Raw genomic sequence first — 26,308 nt, 5'->3', positions numbered from 1 at the left:
AACGCTTCCTGCAAACGGAACGGGATAGAAAACGAAGGGGTGAAAAACACACAGAATCAATGATGATACACTGCTGCTGCTCGCAATTTTATTTGAAGAATCATTTACCGCAGAAACTTACAATGATCTCGCGTACGCGAGGGCACGCTACGCGATTAATAAGGTGATGGTTAAGTTAATTAAGTTGCTCCTCCCGTCGAACGAATCACACCGTTTTACAAATTCTCGTCGTCTGGGTGTCGAAATTCGCTACGTACGCGTCGGACAGATGGTTCGTAGATCGCGAACTCGACTGACATTTTGCATTGTAATTCACGTTGTACGAAAAAATATGTACGTTTGCTCGATCTCGTTCGTGGTTTCTCTATCGTCGTTAAAAGAATTCGTCGATGAGGCACGCGTTTGCACGTTTGTCCGTTCTACGTCTCTGTCGTTCGTGCTTTCTCGAGATGTCCCGCGAACCGCCATTGAAATTTTCATTTCATGCAACATGCAAGAGGGAATCGCCTGAAAAATGCTTTCCGTCCGCGCGTGCGAGCATTTATTACTCGAGACCCGTCGCCGCGGAAGACGCATCCGAAAAAGTTTCTCTTGTTTTCGTTTATTTTTTCGTTTTCTTTTTTGTCGTGGAAGATGAAGAGGATATAAGTTTCAAAGTTGTCGCGACGCGGAACGCTGACCCGTAAGCTCGTCTACGTAGCTCACAGGCTGCCAGAAGTCGCCTTGCAACGAGATTTGGCGAATAAGTCGCCTGACTGATCGTCGCGTACTTTTCCTTTTTCTTTCATCTTCTGTCAACAATATTGCGCGACTGCAGGGAACGGAATTTAACGCTCAAAGTATATTTCCTGCGACTACGACGTCGACTATAATAGAATAAATACGTCCGTTCGTCTATCGCTAAATGTCACCTTGGGTAAAAACGGAAATAGAATTTTTTCGAAAGACACAAAATAATTAAACTCTGAAAATACAGTTTCTGCGTCGATTTTAAAAATATTTCTTGTATTCCATCGTACGCTCGTATCGAATACGCGTTCAATTTTTACAGCTGCTGATCTTCTATACACAAATATCGAAAATACCTCTGTGAAAATTCAACCGAAATTCCACTCGCGAATCGTCGTGTCCTAATATTTTCATGGGAACGAGAAAAGATATAAATCCATCGGATATTCTACTTTGGAAACTAATCGAACGTTCGTCTGATCTGAAACCGATCCGATCGAGCAGAAGCTAGTTGTACGTAGCTTCGATCGTGACAGAATTTCTATGCCCGATTGTTTTGTTTAATCACCAGACAGGCGATTTATTTGGTTCGAAAGGACGAACGACAGAGCGCGTATCGACAGTGAAAAATAGAACGAAAGGCCTCGAGTTTCGTCTCGCGACGAATTTGATAAAATCTATAGCTTCCTGCCAGCGTGCAGAAAGATCGATCGAAATATATATTTATGTATATATATATGTGTGTGTATGTATATATAATTCTTTTAACGTATAACCTTGGTGTATCTCTGCGATTCCTTGGAAGGGTTGTTCCATCGTGTTACGGTCGTAGGGGTTGCGCCTACGTCAAATCGCGATGTCCTGGCCGTGTCATCAACGTTCGATCAGAGCTTCGATGATCGTGCTGGCTATCCTCATTTCTCGTGGACGAGTTTACGGTGTTCGAGTTTTATCACAGTCAGTAGCCCTTGATGTAGGCGGCGATGTGCTTCTTCTCCTCTTCCGAGAGGCCGTTCTTTAGCGTTCTACGCACTGCACAATACACGTAATTGATATTTACAACGAAACGAAATCAACGAAAGCACAATATAAATCGACACGAGTTGCAAGCAATATTGAAAACGTGAACATTTCGTATTTCGGGAAGCGTTTTATTGTTCCGTCGTTCATCGTAGCACGATACGTTAACCGATGTTTAAAAATTTAATTCAATACAACGGTGCACCGATATATTTGGGTATTTCAATTTTCTGTGTCAATAATTCTGTACCTCAAAATCTATACGCTTTATTTCGATATTCCAATTAATATATCGAATATATTGTAATAGAATAGTTTCAATATTTTGATATTCCGAAATATATTAAAAGATCTATACAGTTTGAAGGTATCAAAAAAAGAAGAATCTCTTGAATCTCATGTCTCGAAGAATCGAATCTTGACAGCATGATTTATCGTCATGAAATTTGAAAAACTGAGTGTCGTAAAGCTTGGTGCTTGAACACTTTATGCACTCAAACATTGTACGCTGAAACTTCAAAATCGTTTCTCTCGCGATAATATTTCTCAAGCGAGTTGACGCAATATCTCGAGAATCGATGGACCGATTTACTTGAAATGTGACACGCACACGTAGCGAGTCTCAAAATCAACTCGATATTTGTAAAAGTCTCTCTTTAACGCTCGATGAAGACATTACATTATTCACTTTCTAATTTAAGAATGTTATTATTTTTTTATTTTATCTATCCAAAAAGAAATATACCAAGCAAGATGAAACGATAAGGTTCAAGATACAAGGCTGTTTCAGTAAATTATTTGTTATAACACACATTGTTTAATTTCGTCTGCTCTAAACTAGACAGACTCTCAATACTCTGGCTCCCATGTACCTAGAAAAAACAGTAACATTTCGAACATTAAAAGTTCTCTAAATACGAAATGTTCATCGACGTTCAGGAAATATATTAGCGAAACACGTCACTTGGAAGTAGTCATGCAAAAACAGGTTTGCATGCGATAGAGTTGAAAAGAACGACAGACAATTAAGCATAATTATTGTTGCGGTTATCTACACGGCTAATCTAAGGTACGTCAGTTTGTTCGAGATCCTATCTCGCCGTGTTCGTTCGGGATACATTGTTTAATAGACGCAAACTTATAGCACTGGGAACGGCTGGTAATTAACAGGATCTATATGTATCCGGTAACAATGCGCCGCACTGTTAAGATCGCTAGTAGAAACGTTGCGTATAAACAGTCGCACCTGTAACATAATACTCGCTTAATTATTCGCAGAGAATTTGCTGCAACTCCAGTTTCAGCTGCCTGCCGCTGAATCAAGCTGTACTTTTTTTTTTTTTGTTTCCCTCGCTTCGTTGTGTGTTCTCAAATAACTCGCGTTGCTCGTAGGTTTCATCAGAGACGAACGACCGGTAATGGATGTTTTGCAAAGCTCGAAACGAACGTTCCAGGCTTTGCTTTACGCTCAACTACTTACAGAATCCGTACCAAACCTCCGCGATCCGAATTATATTTTAATCGATTCTTCCAATATGACAAAGTTACCTGTATTCGTTCTGACAATCTCGTCTTTTTATTTCGATTAATTAAAATAATTTCTTTCGAACAGAATATTTATTTTAACGAACGAATTTAAAAAGAAGGGGACAACGGTCTTGAAATGTCAATCGAGTTTTATTCGATCAAAAATTATTTATTATTAGCTACTGTCTCATCGACTCTTGTTCGGGGATTAAATATCTTATCGAAACCAGTAAACGTGCCAGTAGTAGACGTTCCAAAAGACAATGACCCATCAAGCGCAAATTGTTTGGTCGCGTTAATGAGAATTTCGTCTGTCATCAACGCCGCTGCGTTTGTATAACATAATAAATGAAACGCTTGCACCTGTATTTAGAACTCTGAATGGTGGTTAATGAATTTGGAAAATTATCGCGTGTGTCCGCAGCCTTTGAATCGAATAATTTTGAAGCGCAAAGCTGATCATCGTTATTATCGAAATACCGTTTTCGGCGGTCCTTTTGTTTGCCGTGGAAAATATTTCGCATTATGTTTGGCAGCTCACCGTTTCGCGGAGCGGTCGCTTTTAGGAAACGCGTTTAATCCATCGTTTGTGCGATCGAACTCGTAGAAATTATTTAATTATATTACTTAATTACTCGTCAGGCAACATATCGCTGGTTCATCAGCGCGGATTAATTTTCCAAAATTCCGTGGACATTTTGCGAAACGATTGGCTGTCACTGAAAGTGGAATATCAATATCGAATTCACGATTTGATTTTATTAAGAACGAACATAAGGTCGAAACGAATCTATTTTAAAACCTGATACCGAGTGTCTCCTTGCTATTTAATATTTCTGAATCCCTCGACGCAAATTTAATCTCGATTTCGTTCATCGAAGGAATCTCATTTCACCGCGGTCTGATTAATTTAAATTAAATGTCATGAACTTCTATTTGACGACCTATATCTGTATCCCACGCTGAACGGGGTGTCCTGAAAACTTGGCAAATTTGCCATCGGCCAATTATAACGTTTATTTAACGAGAAACCAATAAAATATTCCCGGGGACCGCTAATTTGAAAAGTTTCCCATCGCCCAGACGCAAAATAACGAACGAAACCATCGACTGTCGGAAACGATGACGTATTTCGAAACGTTTCACGAAAACTTCGGTAAAAGTAAAACTTTGGGAGATCTATCGACGAGATCGATTAATTGGTAAATTTCATTTATCAGCCACGGTGTTGTTTTCGATGCTTTGCTTTCAAAACACGGGGTCACGAACGACATGAAAACATCGTGATTCGATCAACTGCGTCCAACGACCACGGATCGGATGGAATGTAGAATAACGCGCAGACAAATGGAACAGAGGCACAGAGAATCGCGAAACGACGATCGAGGAAGCGGGAGATTCGGATCAGCTATCGCCGCGAATCCGATCGAATTATTAAAACCGAATTTATCCAGGTCATTACCGAACAGGAAACAGTACGCGTGCATTGTTTCTCGATAATTAGGGGTTCATTATCGGCTGTAAACACGGGATCGATAACGCGGAATACTACTGAGAACCTGTTTTCAGTGCGGTTGCTTACGGATAATGATATTACGCCCCTTCGATACCCGGCATTCCTACTTGCAATCTAATTTCTTGCACTGTGAAACTGGGATTAAGCTAATTACGTTCTTTCTTTTGGTTGGAATAACTCATCGATTAAAAATATTTCGAAACTCTTCGAAGGACGTATTAACTGCAGTAACTCTTTCTGGATATCTCTCATTTTATTATTTTGTGTATCATGATGTGAAAACAATTAACCGATGATTTAGCACAGCAACATCGTTGCAAGGCTGATAGATCGCGTGAATTAATTTCGGATTAAATTTGTGTTTGTTTCGAAGAAAACGATTCGTCTCTGAAGAGTTTAATAATTAGATAAAGGTATCCTCTGTTTTATACAGTGAACTATCTAATACGTACACGGCAATTTCTAATTATTGTAGAAATTAAACTTTCGTGCACTACTATGTGCGAGAGCATAGCAACAGTTTCTATGAGACCTCCTGCTGATTAATTTCCCGAATAATTAGTTTGAAAACAAACCGTAGGACAAAGATGTAGATGAAACGCGTTAATTAGGCGAGTTGTACTACGATATTCCGAACTCTGGACGCGTTTGTTACCACTTTCCAATTTTGGCTATCGCGGAATTCGTATAATAATCAATTATAAAATAAACTAATATTTTCAAAAGAATAGATACGTGCATTTCGATTGCATCTCGAAAACGTAATTACGCGAATCGAACCGACATATTCGTGCACGTAGATTTATTTTTGAAGAAGCATGAACGTTCGAATAATCCCAAACTGCAGTAAACAGATGTTCGAGAGGCATTCGCGCGGCATCAACGTTTGGGGGTTCATTCTTTTCGTTATCCGGGATCGCCCCTGTCGTTTGAATTGTCCGATTTTCGCGGCTCGTTGACTTCCAATTTAATGTTGCCCGGGTAAATCGCTCGCGCTTCGACTGCCTAGGCAAACACGACCTTCCGTGGTCCGATTTATTTGCCGTGACGCGGGCGTCGCACGCGTCGCGACGTGACTGATCGTCCACGACGACGCCCCGTGATCACGTTATTAACGAGACGCCCGTCGTTCCGTGTTTATCGTGTATCGGTTCGCGGATAAATTCCGTCGGAGCTACTTAGCAAATATTTACTGCGACAAGAAAGGAGATCGATACCGAACGAAATTACTCGCTCGATGCGTCTTTCGATGTGCATCGGTGTATGAATCTGTACATGCTGTGTGTGTGTGTGTGTAATTCGATTTGATCTCGCGTAAGCGACGGTGAAAGCGACGCTCGAAGTCGTGTTTCGATGTTTTACGCGTTCCGCGAATATGCTTGAATCTGTTTAATGAAATCGAACGAATCGTTCGAACGGATCATTAAAGTTTACCGCTTCTTACTTAATGCCAGATGCTTCCGTGTGCGTACGAGATTCGTTGCGATGCAATGGAAGCCTATCAACGAAGTTATTTTCGATTTGTTGATGTTTCCTCGTGAAATTGAGTATTTGACAAATGATTTATATAAAGCGAAATAGTATCTATGAGTTTATTAAAATTATGGAAAGGGTACTCGAGTGAAACTAAATGAGTACCTTGAAGAGATAATTATAAGGTTGCTTTTACCGAGAGTCACATTTAATTGAAAATCATTTTTTAGAAAATTCAATTTACTTTTGACATATCAGAATGAATACGTCTCATAATGTTATTCAATTTTAAAACAGAATTTATAGACGAGTGTTTCCTGTTTCGATAGCAATATTAACAAGAGAACAATTATTGCCTGAAATGGTTAAATTTTCGAAAGGTCGTTGGAAAATATAAATATATCTTTTATTGTTGATAAAACCTTATTTCTGGTTTGCAATTTCGAGCCGAGTTTGCAGCGCAAATTCTCGAACGCGGAGATCAAGTGGATGAGAATCGATGTTGACGGTCGATTAATACGAGTTTGTAACAAAATTATCCCCCGCTTCCTGTTTTATGGAATCACGGTGCAAGTCTTGTTTATGTTTTGAAAAATGGTTTTCCCTGAAACGAGCAAAAATGAATCAATCTCGCTACGTGAATATTTCACGCTTTCCAGTCACGCTAGATTAACTTGACGCGTAACGTGTGAGGTTATTGCAGTCTATGTAGCAAGGTTAGTATGAATAAATCAGCAATTTTGGTAAAAGATAAATCGTGAAAATATTCATCTGAAAATGATGAAAGCACTTTCCTCTTAGTCCTACTTACTAAAGCTCCTCACTTTCGTAATTTTCGAAAGTAATTCCGAATATTCAAATTAATTTATTACATATCCTCAGAGTATTATTTTCACAAGGATCATATAATTTTGAAACGATTCGCTGTTTCGTTGCGCCACAAATCCTCCGTAAAGAGCAATGTTCTCTCAGGTTCGTGCACGAGATCTATTACGTAATGCATAACGAAAATTATTTTGTGAGATGATTAGGAAGTAGAATCGACATCCATTACTGTAATACTACAGAAATACACACGCGAGCGTGAACTGTTACGTAAGATGGTTTCCAGTGGTTCGAGTACTGATAATATTAGATCCTGTTTACTTCAAATAACTCCGTTCATCGATGATTTCAATACGTAATACGATCGAGCTACCGTGTGGAACAATTTTCTCGTCTACAAATAAGTCGCTCCTTTCGTATCGCGATGTATTATGCAAACCTAATGGGACCGCATTACCATAATTTCGGTTGCAATGATTTCTTCGATCTGTTTCTAATTTCTCTAAATTCATTCGTCCAACATACAATTTTAAATTCGATTTGTGACATCTCCTAATACTTCCTCTGTTAAAGATTATAATGATATATTATTATTTACTGCTACTGTAATTTTTCAAAACACTCGATGATGGTCCACAAGAGAATTTCTTTAATTTTCTTTCGACCTTCGTTTTCACCAATCTTTATTGTTAAATGTTATTTATTTAATCAAAGATGGCCCAAACTTGATAAAGCTAAACTACGTCAATGATTTAGTGTTTATTTGATGAAATCGAACAACTGTTATCATTATTGTAAAAAAAAATTATTCCAAGTCGAGCAAACAAAATTAAAATCCAGATATATCGCAATATAGAGCAAACTTGAAGAATCTAGTAAAATCGCATCGATCGAGAACAAGCATAGAAATGTCATCGATACGATTACTCTTCGCGCGCATGTCAAGTACAGTCGAATGGAAAATCATAAAGCGGACGGTCGCTGAAACGCTCAGACGATTATCGATCGGTTAATGGATAAATCATTTCGCGAGGACCAAGGCGTGGCCCATCAATTATTTCGTCGACGAAACAGCGAGCTCGTCGGATCGATGCGGAGCACGTCTACAAAATGGAAGCGCTTAAGTGAGTCCCCGTTAGACGTTACGTAACTCGAGTAAGTAGATCCGGAGGCCTTCTCTAAGTTGAAGATACGCGTATAAATTCTTGACCCGCTTGTCGCGTTGAAATTCATTGATATTTCCACGTGTCAGACGCCCGGGCGCCTCCGTGAATTTATGGCGGTTTGTAATCCCCGACGGACGAGCAATTAAACGAAAAATAATTGCGAATAAATATGGCCGGTGGCTAATATTCCGTAATAAATTTACGACGTCCCGTTATCGTATTAACCCACGTTCCGAACGAATCGTCCACGGTGACACACTTTTTCTGCCCGATAATTTCGACCTGCATCCCACGGAGATTCAACGGAAAGTGTAACGTACTTAATTACGAACGTTGCATCGCAAACCAGCAGGCAATTCCCCGGTGATATATTTTTACGTGAACAAATTGCACGTATTATTTTTTGCAATTTTCGTTCGTTCGATAATTTTTCTTTTCAGAAACATACATGCATTATTAAAACAAAATACACACATACACTCGTTGTTTCCTAATTTCGTCCTGTGTTTAATTTGTTCTCTAAAATTTGATTTGAAAAATCTTAATACTATGTAAATCTCGAAACCATCGATTATGCACACCGAGGAAAACAATTTTCGACGTCCAAGCAACGCGTATAATTATACAATAATCTTTTACTTCTCATAAATTATAGATCTCTATTATTTTACATATCTATTATTTATCGAGTCGTTTTAAGTATTTACAGTCTTGTAATTTTGCATTTCCCGAACGAATCGTCGTAAGTTAATGATTTTAAAATCGTTTACCGCCTATGCAAATCCGCTACACGAGAAGTAGTGTTTGTCAAGCGTGCTGCCTGAATAATGCAAGATTCCATCAATTTATCACTTTCCCTTTATTTAAATGCGTGTGGAACGTGCATGCGATCATTTAACACGTTCAAGAAAAAAAAACAAAGGAAAAAAGGACACTCGGATGAGAATTTATTACGCTCCTACGGGGATGTTTTCGTAAATTAAAAGCAACAACCTCGGACGCCCGTTTATGTAAATCGTTTACATTTTTCAATGGCGGTCGGTGTTGAAGCACGGAACTTTGTGTATATCTAAATATTTAAAAATACATCGAATTATTCTTTCGAATAATTGTATTTGTTAAAATGGTAGATCCTCGGAATTTTTACTAGAATCAACAATACACGTTTGAGATGTTAAAGTAAAATCTTTTAAAATAATTAAATGCCACGAGAGTTGATATTTCGTCAAAGATTTTCGTTAGATATTTTTACCACAACTTTATTTATTTCGTAATTAATAGCTCGTTTCATTCGTTGATGTATACGTTTAAATTTATATTATATCGATTTTGCTTCCCTTTGTTCGTCGTTTGTGCAATTTCGAATGAATTGAACAGTCCTAGAGCCAGTTCTAATGAGAAGACTGTTTTCATTTTAGCAGTAGCCCGCGTAAGGTAAATGCGTTTGCCTTTATCCATTCCTCTCCAAGACGAATAAACTTGCGAAATGAAAGCGTGGGATCGGATTCAGTGTTTCGACTCTAAAAGCAAGACGATGGATTTCAAAGTGTATCGTACCGTACGAATAAAATGATCGTTTCTAAATTTTTATTTCAAACTCTTATTCCACAATCTTATTATACAGATTGTTCGGTCAACCCTGGAAAAAATTTGAATGAGAGATTCTAGAGACCGAAATAAGACGAAAATCAAGAATACCAATTTGTTGATTGAGGCTTCGTTAAAAAGTTATTAAGAAAATTATTGTGAAAAAGTATTAATGAAATTTGTCCACCTACACGAATTTTTTTCTCGAAAATGCGTAGGATTTCGACGGTATGTCTAATGATTAAAAATGATTGTAATTGACCCCTGTAATCGAGAATAATTTTTCCAAAATGATTTGTAACTTTTCAATTTTGCCGAAAAATTTAGGCACACCTGTCGATTTTTCTTAATAATTCGTTTTTCATTTTTAGTAATTTTGTTTGACGTTCTACAGAAAAGTTGTCTAATACTTTTTTGTAGGTACCTATGAGCTCTACTTCAGAAAAAAGTTTCATTGAAATATATTCACAATTGTAGGAGTTATGGCTGTTTGAAAATTGGACCACTTTTATGGGGTTTTCCTCACTTTACGGGGTCAAGGACCAACTTTTCGAATATTTTTGTGATTTGTACATATTCTCCACTAAAATACGCGGCGTTTGGCTTTTTGAACATTAAAATCGTCCAATCCGTTCAGAAGTTATGACGTTTTAAAGATATGCTTGAAATTTCAGGGAAACATATCAATGGTATGGTCAGACATTACATTTTCGGTAAGGAATTTTTTTCTCGAAAGTGGTTAGAATTTCGAGGGTATGTCTATTGACCAAAAACAATTGTACTTGAGCCCCGCAACTAAAAATAATTTTTTTAAAACGATCTGAAATTGTTCAATTTCGCCGAAAAATTTTCCGGTCGGTATGGAACTTTGAACGTTAATAACTTTTTAACGAAGCCTCAATCAACAATTTGGTGCTCTTGATTTTCGTCTTATTTCGGCCTCTAGAATCTCCCGTTCAGATTTTTCCCTGAAGTGGCCAAACACCATATATAATAATATAAACTCGTACGTTCGTCGTGTTCGGAACGAACATTCTAAATATGTAAAATCAACTTCGATCGAGCACGGAGTTCGAGAATGGCGAGCATTCAGTTGGCCAAAATGCACCCTGAGAAGAGACACACGTTAAAGCATGCCAGAGAACGGAAAGAAGCAAGCAAGGATCGCACATTCCGGCGCAAGACGCGGCTAAAACGCAAGAGAAGAGCGCAGAGGGGGCAAAGCAAAAGGAAAAGTTCGGTTTAATCGACAAACCAGCGAACCTTCATCGCGTCGGTCACGATCGGTAGCCCTTCAGGGTTGGTACCCTTCCGGCGTGGTGTTGTTCTCCCGGGTACGCGATCGCTTCACTGTCAGACAGAAAAAAAGAGGAAGGGAAGAACGCTAGGCCACCCCATTAGCAACCGCCACCGTTTTATACGTGTGCACGGGCACGCGTTTGCGTTCGTATATACGTGTGTGTATAGTGAAACCATCACCACACCCCTCGCCACGCCACCTCAAACTGAATAATTCGGGACAAAGAGGAGGAAATGAGGGGGGAATGGGAAAACCGGGATAGAGGTTACACCGGGTGTAAAGCACGTCTTCCGAATTACTTGTACGCATGCCAACACAACGACAATTGTTATTTTCCCTCGACGTCGATCGATTCCTCGCCTTCCGGGTAATCATCCCCTATCCTCTGCGTTCGTTATACCGTTTACTTTATTTCCCACGTTTCCTGCGCATTATACTTTCTTTAGGGGTACGATTACGCGAGACATTTACAAGGGAGGGGCACGAATGATAGTAGAGTGATCCCTTTTGGGGTGTGTAAAATGTTAGGTGCGGATACTCGACACTTTTTAACCCCTTAACGCTCATATTTTTCGGGTTAACCAAGAACGATCAGTTTTCTTTATTGGATTTGTTTCTAAAAATGCGGTTTTTGTTAATTACAACGTATAATTTGAAGGAAAACAAATATTATCATTCCTTAAACCGTTAGATTAATCAAATATCGTTTTTCAAAGCAGTTAAACTCGGGCATGAACGTTAAGGGGTTAAGGTATAAATATTTAAAGTGAGACGATTAAAAGTTCTGTATAACTCCATCGACTATTCACAGGGTGTCTCGTTAAATTTAATATCAATTCAGTTCGTAAGTTTTTGTGTATTTTTTTGGTGGAAGAAAATATGTACCGAATGACAGTTTATTGATACAATACTGTGACAATTAGGAGAATTGCTCATGTACTGCAATGAATCATCTGTATTGACGATTCATAGTATTGCAACGTCAAATACACTGTGAATAGTCGATGGGGTTATAGAGAACTTATAACTGATCCACTTGAATTATTTATATCTTCAAAAATATTGAGAATCTACACCTAATATTTCACTCTATCATTCTGCAAAAGCACATTAAAATCGAAGATACCTATAACAGTCATTGCTAGACGCCACAGAAGCAATCGAAAATTCGAAGGTTCAAAATACAAGAAACACCGAAATATTTTTATGTACAATGCTTTACAATCTTGACAAAATTTCTGAATGTACGATCAGATTATTCTAATGCATAATACACGTTCGTTGAAAGGTGTACTATACGTTAATGGTATTTCTTAGATTTGAAATATTTGTCTGGTTTAATTTCATTTATTTTTACCGCAACGAAAAAGAAAACAAATGAAAACAGAAAAACGCAAAGTACACGCTGAGCATACCACGGCGTATGGTAGAGGTTTAGAAACAGCTGTTTCACAACATAACCCTAAACTTATACGTCTAACATAAAAGTAAGATGGACGTCATAATGCTGCTAAGTGCAAGAGGAAAGGACGACGCAGAGTAACTTTGAAACAATATGGCCCACGTAAAAGTACGAATGGGGGTTTGAGTCGTCAATTTATTAATATCTATTTTGTTAAAAAAATATATGAAATATTCAGATACCAGATATACAAAGTAGACGCAGCAAAAAAATAAGGCAAAGTAAAAGTGAGGAAATTGGACGAAGCTAATTTCTAATTTTGAAAGCTTCGATGAAATAATTTATTTCATGCGATGAGATAGGATTTCATTTGGTAAATATTAAGTGCCTTCTTCGGTAGTCCAATAGAGAGACGATTAAAAATTAAAGACTCGAAAGAAAAGAGAATTAGATCAGAGAGCGTCGATTCGTTTAGTTGCTCGTCGAACGAGCTCGTCATAAATATCGCGAGACAGAACGCGGTTGGTCGCACTCGACCAGCAGATTACGAACAGATTCGAGCTCCTGCATCCAGGGATTACGTGCACACGCGAAGATCGACGAGGCAAAAAGTTTTGCCGACAGTCGCGGACGGAAATTCGCAAGGAACGATGTAATTCTCGAAGACGTATCCGATATACGAGCAAAGCCGATTTCGATGGAGCCGCGCATATTTGTGAAGTAAGCAGAACGGAGCAACACGTATTCCTTTTTTCTTACCATCGTCGATATTCCGGATTAAAATTACTCGCCAGCCTCTTGCATTAACGATAGACTATTTTTACAATAAAATTCTACGAACAGTAACGTTGTCCAAACAATATTTAAAGGTAAACTTCCTTCTTTTCTGGCATCGAGGTTTCGAATTTAAGAATTAAAATTGGTTGTCAAAGTCTTTCACGTTCGAAAATCTGTGAAGTGTAATATAACATGGTTTTTATGTAAATTTAGAAACGAAAAGAGACATTCAACGATTCTGAACACAAATTTTCTCGTGGAGGAAATGAACTGGAAATATAAAATAATACTTTTTAAGTACGAATTGTCTAATGTGTTCGTCTGTTGTTATTTATATTTGTGCAGGACGTTTGTAAGCATTGATCTTACTACTGTATTCAACTAATAAGAAACCAATAAGATCGATGTTGGAATCTCCACAAGTAGAAATATCAATGAATGATCAGACATGTTAGTCAAATCGTACTCAACCACGTACCACAAAAATGATCAAAAACAACTTTTTCGAAAACATCTTCCCACACATAAAAAAAATGATAATATATAATTTAAACGTTATTCAATGCTAACATAGCAAGTGCGTATGCATCAGCCTTTCTTCGTAAAGTTGATGAGAAACGCAAAGTAAACAGAGTATTTAAACAAAAATTTGCTTCAAGTTTCTCCCTAGATATCAGGAAATGGACATCCAACGTCGAACCGTTTTTCTCAATACCTATTTTCTACCCGTTTTCCGTACTGAATGTCTATTGAAAAGTTTGCAATTCGAGGCGTATATTCCTTGAACGTTCCGCGACGAAATGCTTTCAATTCGCAACGACAAAATCCGACGTATCTTTCAGACGCTGATGCGTTTGGCGACGGAAACCGCGGGTCTGAAAACCGTCCGTTCGAAAAATGAATGGGGAGCAATATAAAATGCAAATGTCACTTTCGCTAAACTGTGCGGGGCTCCTTCTTTTTCGTGAAAAGGCTGTTTAAAAAAAAACTCGGTACCGCGGATGTTGCCTGGGAAAAAAAACGAATTCTAAAAGCAGCGCGACCTACATGACGCATAGACGCGAAACTTTGACGTTCCCGGGTCAACTTATTTATTTACACCGGCGGGAACGTTGCAATTTTTCACATCAACCCCTTAAGAAAGTATGCCTCCCGTTTACCTCTGCTTTCGTATTAATTTATTGTCCGTTCTCGCCGATAATCGATTCTGCACGGACGACGAAGCACGTACATCCGCGAGTTTTAAAGGAAAGATGGAGGAAGATCGGTGCTAATAAGGTGCTTGAGAAAAGTTCAACGACGACCGAGGAAACGGCGCTCTGCTCGTTGTCCTCGATCACTGGCGTTCAGAATTTTGGCTCCAAACTTCCACTTATCGATCTGCATGTCACGACCCTCTATTTATGGACCGAATGTTTCGAGCGAGAACACGAATTCGCTCGAGGTTCCCACTTGCAGTCGTATAGAATATTTCGCGGACAAAATTGCAATGGAATGCGAGGAACCAAGTTTGTTTCGAGTTCTTAATTTCACACAAAGTGCCACCTTCGTTTGAGAAACTTTATAGTATATAGAAAGGATTATATATCCTTCCTGTTTAACACTTTGACTGCCATGTGACCCCTATATGGATGACAGAACTTTCAACAGTGGAACTAAAACAATTAATTCTCAAGTTGAAACGTTAAAGAAAATCAATTTTAATAAGCTTCGTAAATTTTAATGGGATTACAAATGTAACTACTACGACAAATTTTAAGTTGTGTAGTTTACAATAGCGTAAAATCAAAGTTTTGGTCTCGTAAACAATTTTAGAATTTTAGACTGGCAGTCAACGTGTTCAAACAACTCGCTATAGAAGAAAGATAGTCTCTAAATAATGAAATATGGTCCCCAGTGGTAATTACGTATTTTTCTACGTTCCACTTTAAAACTCTTAAATAATTTAATTGCATGCGTTGGATCTTCTTAAGAACGCTTGCAATATTTTTTAAATTCGGTCAATCGAAGTTCATGAACGAGTAAAAGTATAAGCGTGTACGTTCGAATTTCGCAGTGGAACATTTTGTATCCGCGTCGACTTTTTACGCGTAAAAAAACATTTTATTAAAATAATTCGCTCCGCTGCAGCCAAAAGATCAATATACCCCGTCCAACGTTTACAAACGCGATACGATATGCCTGGCACGAAAAAAAGAACGAAACGCAATCGAGTCTGTTTTTCCACGGAAACGTAAACTCCTGTTTCAGACAACGTTTCCAACTAATTGCAAGGTACAATTTTCTTCGAGTAATCAGTGGGAATTGCGCGACGCGACGCGTGGTCTCCAGGGCGCGGGGCGTTCATTTATAAATTAATTTTAACCCGAATCGAAATTCCCAAGATTTCTATAACGCAGCGTTACGGGCACGTCGAACCGGGAAAACGCCTCCGGAAAATAAATCACTGAAACGACCGAAGGAAACCGATGATAATTACGCGATATAAAATCGTTCCGACGCACAAGCACGGTCGAAGGAGCAGCTTTAACGGCGAGATTTTCCCCCAAGGATGAAAATGAAAATGTGTAAGCATTTCTATCCACGAAGGGAACACGGCTACGCGTCTGGATATTTTTTAATTAATTTTTATGCGATTTTTTGTTCGTGGTAATAGAGCGTGTCGTTCCTCGAAAGGTCCAGTGAAGAGAAATTCGAAACAATGAAAAATTCCCGTGATATTCTTATGATACGATTATAACGTAAACTCCATACTTTGAAATTTCTGTCATGCATAATAGATCGTAATGAATTTAAAAACGGGCGAAAAATAATAAGAATTTAATTTTTAATTTTAATTTTAATTTTTGTAATATACTCGAAACATTGGGATTCTAAAGAAGGTCATCAAGATCGAAACGATTTATATACAATGATAGGAGCACTTTGTTTCAAGTATCGAATAATATTAAATATAAAGAACAATCGTTTCTTTTTCGTGGGCGAAGCATACAACACCACGAGTAGTCGAGTCCTCGAAAAAGTCGGTCCATAAATATGTCGCTGAAAGACGGTGGAGTTCCTTTGACATGGGTCCGATCGAACGATCGATCCTCCCCGGAGAATGGACAGATCGATCAGCGAGGAAGAGAGGAAGCCAAGTGCAGGGTGCGGGGATCACACTTACAAGACTTACGATCGGCGTGTCTGGTCCTCTTGCGCTCTCTGGGCGTCGTCCTCGTCGCCGGTGTCTTCGTCGCCGTTTTCACTAACGATTCCAGCAGCTCGTCGTCGCCGTCTGTTAGGTTACCGTTGGTATTCTCGTCGCGGAGCAGCGGACCCAGCGATGTTCGTCCTGAAACACGATTTCGCGTCTCTCCAAAATACATGCGCGATCGAAACTCGAAAAACGCGTTTCTAAAATTAATATCTCACCCATAACGAAATTTTTCGAATCTATACTCGCTATTTATTTGGTCTGCAGTCTAACTCAACACTAGAACCACTGACAATTATTGTGTATTTACTTGTACCGAAGAAATGTATAATGAAATTTCTTACAGAAAACCACAGTAAAATTGTATCAATTTTTATTAGAAATTACGAGTGGGCCATTTTAACTGCTTTGGTAGCTCTAGTGTTAAGTTTACAGTCTAACTTATTACTAGAACTACCGACAATTATTGTGTATTTACTAGTACCGAAGAAATTAAAACGATAGATACGCGAAGAAATGTATAATGAAATTTTTTACAGAAAACCACAGTAAAATTGTATCAATTTTTATTAGAAATTACGAGTGGGCCATTTTAACTGCTTTGGTAGCTCCAGTATTAAAATCACTAAAAAGACGAAGGGGATTTCAAAAATATATTTTCACGCTGAAATAAATATCGTAGTTTTCGAGATAGTAAGGTGTTTAGTTCTTTTTAAAATTTCAGATCCAGACGAACATCGTTCGAAAGGATTAACGATTTTCGAAACGTACTATCCTAGTTGAGACACTTTACACTGTTCGGATCGTACAGGCGCGAGACATTCTTTCTTTCGTAGCGGCTCTCCGGCTAACTCTTCACGGAACAGTCTCTCTTCTCTCCCGGTCCGTAGGGTAGAAACTTCGAAACCGTCAAAAGCACGGGGAGTTCCTTTGAGAGCTTCTTTGAAACTCGGCTGAAAGAAGCCTCCATTGGCGGTCTCTCTGGTTGTGTAAATCCGATACGAACATGTACGGTGGAGGGGAAACGAGAACCGCAAGGGAAAGAGTGTCGGAATTTCCATGGACGGAGGGAAAAGAAAAAGCAAAGTTTCGCGACGTGGTCAACCTAGTTAGTCCTGAATGTCGTCGACTACTGGGAGGCTTCTCGCCCCGGTATTCGCGCGAACGGATGGAAACGTTAAATGACTGCAATTTTATTCCCACGCGGGGGCGGGTCTCGGTGTTCAACGCGTTCGAAATATCAAACGAACGCGTAAATTCTCGTGTTCGTGGAAAATCTTTCCTCGTCGTCTTCGCTAGACTCGCAATGTCGACGATTTAATTCACGGATGGAAAAACTAAAAAGTCCTGGACGTTGAGATAATTAAGAATGTATAATTATTCGTTGACGAAGATCGGACAGACATCGAGTTACTTTCGAGTGCGCTGTCACACGCGAGACGAAACGAAAATGAAAAAATTATTACGTCCTCGAAATTACCATAAAACAAACAACCACCCGGGTAATAAAAAGTTTCAATAAAACGTGGCGCGCACCGGGCCCTGGGAAGCTTTTCAAAATACAATTTTTTACCTTCTCGGGCGAATCGGCGTAAAAAATTCCATAGTCACGTTCTCTTAAATTAAAGTCCCGGTGCTTTATTCGCGCTTGCCCTCCTAATATTTGCCGAACGTACGGTATTAAAACGTTCTAAATCCTTTGGAGCCTCCATCCGCCTGCTTAACCGTAAAAAGGCCGAGCCGCGAACCGCCATGATAAAGATTAAGTAGGAAAGGCTTTTCGAGCCAACCTTCGTTATCCACAGTTATCTTTGAGATACAAGCATTTTACAATTGTATTCTCGCAATTTGAGAAAGCAATTATTCCATCAAAAAGGGCCGAACTATTTTCAATGAATTTTACGCAAATAAAAATTTACAATTGTCCAAAAACAAAGTTTCGTGTCAGGTTATCTGTAAAATACAAGCATTTCACAATTGTACTCTCGTAATTTGAGAAAGCAATTATTCCATCAAAAAGGGCCAAACTATTTTCAATGAATTTTACGCAAATAAAAATTTACAATTGTACTCTCGCAATTTGAGAAAGCAATTATTCCATTAAAGAGGTCCAAACTATTTTCAATAAATTTTACGCAAATAAAAATTTCCAATTGTCCAAAAACAAAGTTTCGTGTTAGGTTATCTTTAAAATACAAGCATTTCACAATTGTACTCTCGCAATTTGAGAAAGCGATTATTTCATTAAAGAGGTCCAAACTATTTTCAATGAATTTTATGCAAATAAAAATTTCCAATTGCCCAAAAACAAAGTTTCGTGTTTGGTCTGCCAGTCGATGTTTTAATGGGCCAAAGAAGAAGAAATTTTCCAGTCCCCAGTTTTATTCCGAAGAATCTCGACACGAATACAACCATCCAAAGAAAGCTACGGATATGAATGCGATAACGGACCGGAAGATACCCGGGTCGAGGGGAATCTGCCGCGACAAATCGTGATCCCTAGGACGAGGAGGATGTCGTGGAAGGATTCGCGCGACATCTCCAGGTGTTCAGGGCACGTGGGTGGGGGGGTCGTTGCTCGTCGCGGAAGTACGGTAGGGGGCACGACTTAGGCGGAGCGTTTAGGTATTTTATAGTGGAGCATACACGGGAACAAAAGGGAGAAAAGTTATGATGGCTGCAGCCACGGTAATGCACGAGGACCTGGAAAGTTTACGAGCCGTAAAGGAGGGCTAGTTTCGCCCACCCCTTTGCTCTTTTATACGGCCGCCCGGCGAGAGCGGGAATAAAAATTCCGACGCCGCCTTGGGGGAAATGGAGAATTCGCGGTTACAATCCGAGGCGATATCAGTTTCGTTCATTGTCCGTCAGCCACGGTCGAGTGCCTGCGATGATCGCTGGGCGCCAACCGATGGCTAACACGGACGATGAAACGTCGGAAGTCACCCGTTAATACTCGTACGGTCAGCCCCATATAATGTTTTCCAGTGACAGGTTAAAGGAAATTGTTCTAACGGTGTACGGAACGCGGGTAACGTTTAAGTAGAAATAAAGTTTCCGATTTATTGACTCGTAACATTTTCCCCCCTGCGCGAGGGTCGAGCGTCGTTTAGGGCAACGAGTCGTAAGTTTTCTAGGTTCGGTCGTTCGATCACGCGTCGATATACTTGGAACTGTTCGGAATTTATTGATAATAATACACGGTCGTGATCAAATAATTGATCCGTTTACTCGATACCGTAACTTCGTATTTCTGTACGAAAAATTTCTGTTTGTGTTCTGTGAAGAGGAAACCCCGATCGATGCAGTTAATATAATACTAAATAAATGCGTTATGCGTGTTATACTAGGCCTCAACAATTGTAATTTAATTTCTAAATTAGTTGTTGCAGAGTGATCTTGCTGTCTGGGTTGTTAGAAACCTATAAATGACAAGAAAATCCTAAATTTATAGTACACTGTGTATAGTTTCACGATGAATTGAGATTACTAAGTATTTACAGATATAATTATTATTTTGAGATAAAAGAAAAGTTACAATAGGTGCCCAGAGGAAAAATAAATAGTACGAATACGTTTCTAGCCAGGCAGACCATATTTCTAAGTAGTATGTATCAAGGACTAATCATACGTGCGATCGAATCAAGAGTAAGAAACTTTTGAAGTTATTCTATATACAGGGTGTTCGGCCACCCCTGGGAAAAATTTTAATGGGAGATTCTAGAGGTCAAAATAAGACGAAAATCAAGGATACCAATTTATTGATGGAGGCTTCGTTAAAAAGTTATTAAGAATTAAATTCAAAAATTTCAAATCGTTCTGGAAAAATTATTTTTGGTTGCAGGGGTCAATTATAAGCATTTTTGGTGAATAGACATATCCCTGAAATCCTACCCACTTTCGAGAAAAAAAATCGGATAGGTGTTGAAATTTTTTGGCAGAAAAAAAAATTTTTCAAATCGTTCTAAAAAAATTATTTTTAGATGCAAGTATCAATTACAATCATTTTTGGTGAATAGACATACCCCCGAAATCCTACGCACTTTCGAAAAAAAAATTCCTTACCGAAAATATAATTTCTGGCCAGAAATGTCAGCCCTTTCATGCGAATCTTTAAAATGACATAACTCCTGAACGGATTGGACGATTTCAATGTTTAAAAAAGCAAACAACGCGTATTTTAATGGAGAATATGTGGAAATTACAAAAATATTCGAAAAGTTGTTCCTTGACTCCGAAAAATAAGAAAAACCACATAAAAATGGTCCAATTTTCAAACAGCCATAACTTCTACAACAGTGAATATATTTGAGTGAAACTTTTTTTTGAAGTAGAGCCCATGGGTACCTACAAAAAAATATTACACAACTTTTCTGTAGGACGTCAAATAAAATTTCTAAAAATCAAAAACGAATTTTTAAGAAAAATCGACAGGGGGTAGGTGCCTAAATTTTTCGGCGAAAAAAAAAATTTTAAATTTAGTTCTAAAAAAATTAGTTTTGGCTAGGAGGGTCAATTACAATCATTTTTGGTGAATATACATACCCTCGAATTCCTAACCAGTTTCGAGAAAAAAATTGGAGTAGAATGACAAATTTTTCGACAAAATTAAAAAATTTCAAATCGTTCTGGAAAAATTATTTTTAGATGCAGGTGTCAATTACAAGCATTTTTGGTAAATACACATACCCCCGAAATCCTACCCACTTTCTAGAAAAAAATTCAGTACGGGCGGAACTTTAAACGTTAATAACTTTTTATCGAAATCTCCATCAACAAATTAGTATTCTTGATTTTCGTCTTATTTTGGCCTCTAGAATTTCCCATTAAATTTTTTCCCAGGGGTGGCCGAACACTCAGTATATTACAAGTGCATTATAAGTGCAAGGAATAAATTTACTATTTCTGGCCAATAGCTTCTTAATTTGTAACTTAATAATTCTACAGACCAAAACACAATACCTATCATTGATTAAATTATCTCATTCTAATTTCTGAGTCAGTTTACAATTAAATTGAAATACAGCACTAATAATATATAAATACTCTAACCACATTACAATTAAGTACACTCTACAAAGTCCTCGTTTAATTCAATGGAATATAAGAAATTTAGGAAGTTTAAGTAGTACGAAGTCACATGCGGTCAGACACGAGCTCAAGTAGTAAGTATCAACGCACGAAGAAACATCTCAGCAACCTTTCCAATAATAATATTTCGAAACTTTAAACGATATATCCACGACATTTTCAGGAAAATAAACAAAGCTGAGAGAGGAGAACATAAATAAAAGACGCGAAAGAGGTCCTCGAGGAGAGGCAGGAGGCAACGCTAACCAAACACGAGGAATTACGGTTCGGTACGCGATTTTCGCATTTGCTGGGCCGCGAAACCGCGGCTCGCCGATTCGTTCGAAATGTCTGAATGTCGTTACTTCTCATTCTCGGCTAACGCCGTCAAATGAGTTCGCGCTATCCCGGAATCTCGTGGCTGGAGAGCGTTTGCTTAAAGAGGACATTTATCTCGCGCGCCGCCACCGGCTAGAACATTACGGAAACGAGGAGAAATTTTCGCACTTTGTTCTTATCTTCGGCGGGGCGCTTACCCTTTTAAGGCGTCGCGTAATATTTCCGACCGCTAAAAACGACCGCGCGGAAAAGTTGAACAGCCTTTATCCGGCTCCGGCTACGACCTACAGAATGAAAAAGTTTTTTTCCACCATCCTCGTTGCAAGGGCAGATGGCGCAAAAAAAAAAAAAAAGAAGCGCTTCGTTTCGTTATCGGGCGATAAAACCTGAAATGGCATTTTTTTCGTCACGAAAAAATACAAAACTCATCCGTTTTCGCTTCTCCTGCGTTTCTAGCAATTTGCGGGACGTTTACTGACTCTACTTTGGGGATGAATATCGTCAAATAGTTACAGATCGAATATTTTTGGACATTCTGACGCTGTGCTAGATTTCGATATTGACGCTTCGGTGTGTTCTATTTTAAATTACGAATTTTATTTTCGTCAAAGAATGCAAATTCGTATTTAAACTGTACTTTCGATAATTTATTGGAATTAAGATTGACAAGCAAATATAGAAAATTACCGTGTTAGGCCACGCGACGATTGTTTCGTATTGTTTATAAAATACTTGCGCTGCGCGACCGTGTGTGTCTAGTTTTTCCGTTCTTTGATCGAGGCCACCGAGAGCAGAGCATTATTGCGTTTTATTGCCTCGTTCTGTATTCTACAGTTACGCGGAGCCAGACATCGCGTAACGTAGAAATATGAAACTTGTCGACGACAGGATATTAGAACGGGACCGATCGATGAACGTGGCCCGCGGAAAAGGGATTTATGTTGCAAATTGCGCGCTGATATTCCAACGTGGAATGCGCAGTCGATTATTTTCATTTAATACAAGAATACCGGAAATAGCGAGAAACGAATCGATGGCTACCGGATTACCGGTAGCTTTTTGTTGTTGAGAGGGACGTTTTGTTGGCAGTGTGCGCGTAGTTGAAACACGGGTCTGGCGCGGAATCAAAAGTTTCAACGTTACCGTTAAAAACATACTTCTTCGCTGCTTTATTGAATTTTTAATTAAATACAATTTTAAATGGAGAAATTTCAGATTTAAGTTTGGGTAATGCACTTCTCCCGTTTAACATTTTTATATGTAAGCTGTACGTTAGCAAACTATTGTCAATTTGGGGACAATTTGAGGTTCTATCTCGAAAACTATTCAATTCATCTTATCGATAAAAAAATCATTCTGTCAGTGATATGTACATCGAAGTAATATCTAGATTCGAAGTTTAATTTTAGTCCTGGTCAGCCCACGTTTCACTCGTTTACCAGGAGCGAAACTATACAGACTGCTTTCTTTTGTTTCATCAAATTTTCGTCGGTGAAAATGAATGGGTGTTCGCGAACAGAAGAAGAAAGAACCATCGCGAAAGAGGTAAAAGTCTATCGGGTAAAAAGCGTTCGAGTACACGGCCGTCCGAACGAAAGAAAACAAAAGGGTCAGACGAACGGGTAAAGAAAGCAAAAGTGGAACGAAACTTACCATCTTTCCTCTGTCTCCTCCAAGGCAAGGTACCGTGAATACTCTCGACGTCGGAGATATCGCTTCCGAGCAGTTGCCTGAGCTCCGCGTCCGCGCGATCCTCTTTCGTCCTGAATTTACCAACCTGTAACGATCAGAGGAGACACCGGGTTCACGGATGCGACCGATGTCGAACGATATTCGAGGAATGAAAACGGAGACAAGCGTGATATTAATGCAACGGTAGGCAAGAAAAGAAATTGATTCTTCCCGGGGCAAAAAAAAAAGCAATTTATTCCCCTCGCCGCAGGGACGGCTGAGTGGGAGGTAGGGGGAAGGGGGAGCAAACGCGAACCATAATGCCCTTCACGCTCCGATAACTGTATTTGATGAGAGCGGCTCCCGATTTTCAGCGACCACGGTACCGAAGAAAAATACGGGACCCGGCGTTGTAACTCACCTCAGTGATCATCTTCCCCCTGGTCTTATTCCTTTCACGGTGATTGGCTTTTTTCTCCAGCTGCTGTATCACTCGCTCCCGCGTGGTTCTGTACTCCAACGCGAATTCGGACACGACACGGCAGAACTCGTTCGGTTTGGTGTCCTGGACCCTGTGCAACGGGATGCCCAGCCATAGGATGAATTTGTGGAATCGATTTATGATCCGCCTGTGCACGATGCCCAGCACGATTATCCTTTCCGCGCAATCCGCCAGGAAGTCTGACATTCTGGATCAACAGAGAGCGGAGAATCACGTATTAACGTTCGCGGATCTCTTTCGCTATCGAGGAAATTCGAATAAAATTGCATAAATAGTAAAATATATCACAGACCTTATAGTTACTCGAACATAACTACATATACACTTATCGGTTGCAATTTTTCGACATTTTTATTATTGCACTTTCTTCTCCTCAAAGTATACGTTGACTCTTATTGGAAACATTTTTTTGTCAGATTAGCGTAAATGACTTAAAAATCGACCGTTATGATGAACATCTTGTAAAGTGTCGAAGTAAATGACAGAATAAACATAGAAGACGGCATAAATAATAATAGTTAATATGCTCATCGGATAGGGGATGAAATGCCCTTTAAAATGAGCGTTTGTGAGAGTCGATAGCTTTATTAGTTCCGGAGATATAGCGATTTTAGTTTCAAGTCGATGCGGTGGCTAGTTCCGGAAATATAAGGGTTCGAAGCGTTTGTTTACTTTTTTGCTACGGCCTTGTCAAGGCCGTTGACCGCGCGCGCACATTGAAAGTAGGTCAGTCGACCAGACGGTCACGAGTCACGTACGAGAAAGAGAGGTCCCGCGCGACGCGTCAGACGGAGACAGAGACAGTCGAATTAGAAAAATTACCTTTTACATAAATTACGATATCTCGAAAACGGAAAGTCGGATCGCCAAAAACCAAAAACCATTTTAAAGGGGAGGCTTTGCCGCTGCCAACAGTGGCTCGATAATGGATAAAGCACTAGTAGTTTCGGAGTTGCATGCGTCTAAACTTTTACTATTTTTAATACGCGTGAATAGGCTATTATACGCGAGCCGGACAGTGAGACAGTCGAATTAAAAAAAATTACTTTTTACATAAATTACGATATCTCGAAAACGGAAAGTCGGATCGCCAAAAACCAAAAACCATTTTAAAGGGAAGGCTTTGCCGCTGCCAACAGTGCTTTAATTATTAATAAAACACTTGTGGTTTCAGAATTATGCGCGTCTAGAGTTTTAGTATTTTTAATACGCGTTAATAAGCTTTTCTCAGACGAAGAGTGGAATTTAAAAAATTACGCTTTCACATAAATTACGATATCTCGAAAACGGAAAGTCGGATCGCCAAAAATCAAAAACCGTCTTAAAGGGGAAGCTTCACCGCTGCCAGCAGTGGCTCAATTTTTGATAAAATTCTAATAGCTTCGGAACTGCAAGCGTCTAAAGTTATATTACTTTTAACACGCGTTGTTAGGCTATTCTAAGACAGTGGAAACTGAAGATTCCCTATTTTCATTTACACTATATGTTTCCTATTTATATTGGAGGTATTTTACAAAAAAATATAAAATGTTCAACTGGTCAGACCGGTCGTGGTAGGCAAGACAGACTACATACTTTTCTCAGAAAACAAAGATTAAGTATAGAAGAGAGTACTGAAAAATTCACTGTACGTATACTATAAGAAAAGTCGTGAAGTTAAATTCTATCAATCGAGGCCATTGCCCGCCACCTTCTTCTTAAAGAGAGTAAAACCAATGTTATTTCTTTACGATTCGTCCTTTACGATCGTTCCATCTTGAACGGAGACACACGCAAAATAAATCACAAAAGCCAAGCGATAATTTCCGCCTCGTGGTTCTTTTCACCATCCCGAATAATGTTAGAACGCGAGGGGTCAATCGCGAGCGGCGATTTTTTACATTGCAAAATTCTCATTACTCTCGCGTCGAGTGGTCATCTCGGTAGCCCGGTCGCTTAAACGAGTTTCTCTCAAAAGCGAATTAACCCGACCAGCATTTAGGACGTCCCGTTACACTTAATCAACGGGGGCACGCGAGGCGCGGCGATATTAACGAGACGTTGCACCGTTAAACAAAATATCGCCGCAGTATATCTCTGTGAAATAACAACACGCATCGGGTCCCGACAGGATATGAAGCGCTACTCGGGCAACTGCTACTTAATACGCCCCTCGTACCGACGTCGCAATTAAGTACGAGATTTGCCAGGTCTCAGGCACCATTGTTC

The 26,308-nt window shown here is 39.2% G+C and overlaps 1 protein-coding gene and 1 long non-coding RNA gene across 5 annotated transcripts in view; one reads left to right on the top strand and one right to left on the bottom strand.

Moving 5' to 3' along the window:
- Positions 1 to 60: 60 nt before the first annotated feature.
- Positions 61 to 26,308, bottom strand: part of Fhos (Formin homology 2 domain containing) — a 272,839-nt gene continuing 246,591 nt past the window's right edge. For 3 of the 4 annotated variants that reach the window (XM_076770966.1, XM_076770985.1, XM_076770975.1), the window contains 4 exons: positions 24,020 to 24,287; positions 23,581 to 23,704; positions 16,489 to 16,656; positions 61 to 1,761 (listed from right to left, as the gene is read on the bottom strand). In XM_076770966.1, the coding sequence (XP_076627081.1) occupies positions 1,688 to 1,761; positions 16,489 to 16,656; positions 23,581 to 23,704; positions 24,020 to 24,287 (634 nt within the window). In that variant the 3' untranslated portion in view covers positions 61 to 1,687. Of the gene's footprint in view, positions 1,762 to 11,106; positions 11,194 to 16,488; positions 16,657 to 23,580; positions 23,705 to 24,019; positions 24,288 to 26,308 lie in introns of all 4 variants that reach the window. The other variant, XM_076770992.1, reaches the window with a different exon arrangement.
- Positions 11,558 to 26,308, top strand: part of LOC143344744 (uncharacterized) — a 462,587-nt gene continuing 447,836 nt past the window's right edge. The window contains exon 1 of the long non-coding RNA XR_013080132.1: positions 11,558 to 11,894. This is a non-coding gene — a long non-coding RNA (uncharacterized LOC143344744). The remainder of the gene's footprint in view (positions 11,895 to 26,308) is intronic.

Source organism: Colletes latitarsis, chromosome 1 (genome assembly GCF_051014445.1).
Source record: "Colletes latitarsis isolate SP2378_abdomen chromosome 1, iyColLati1, whole genome shotgun sequence".
Lineage (NCBI taxonomy): Eukaryota > Metazoa > Arthropoda > Insecta > Hymenoptera > Colletidae > Colletes > Colletes latitarsis.
This window is presented reverse-complemented; position numbering and strand designations above follow the sequence as displayed.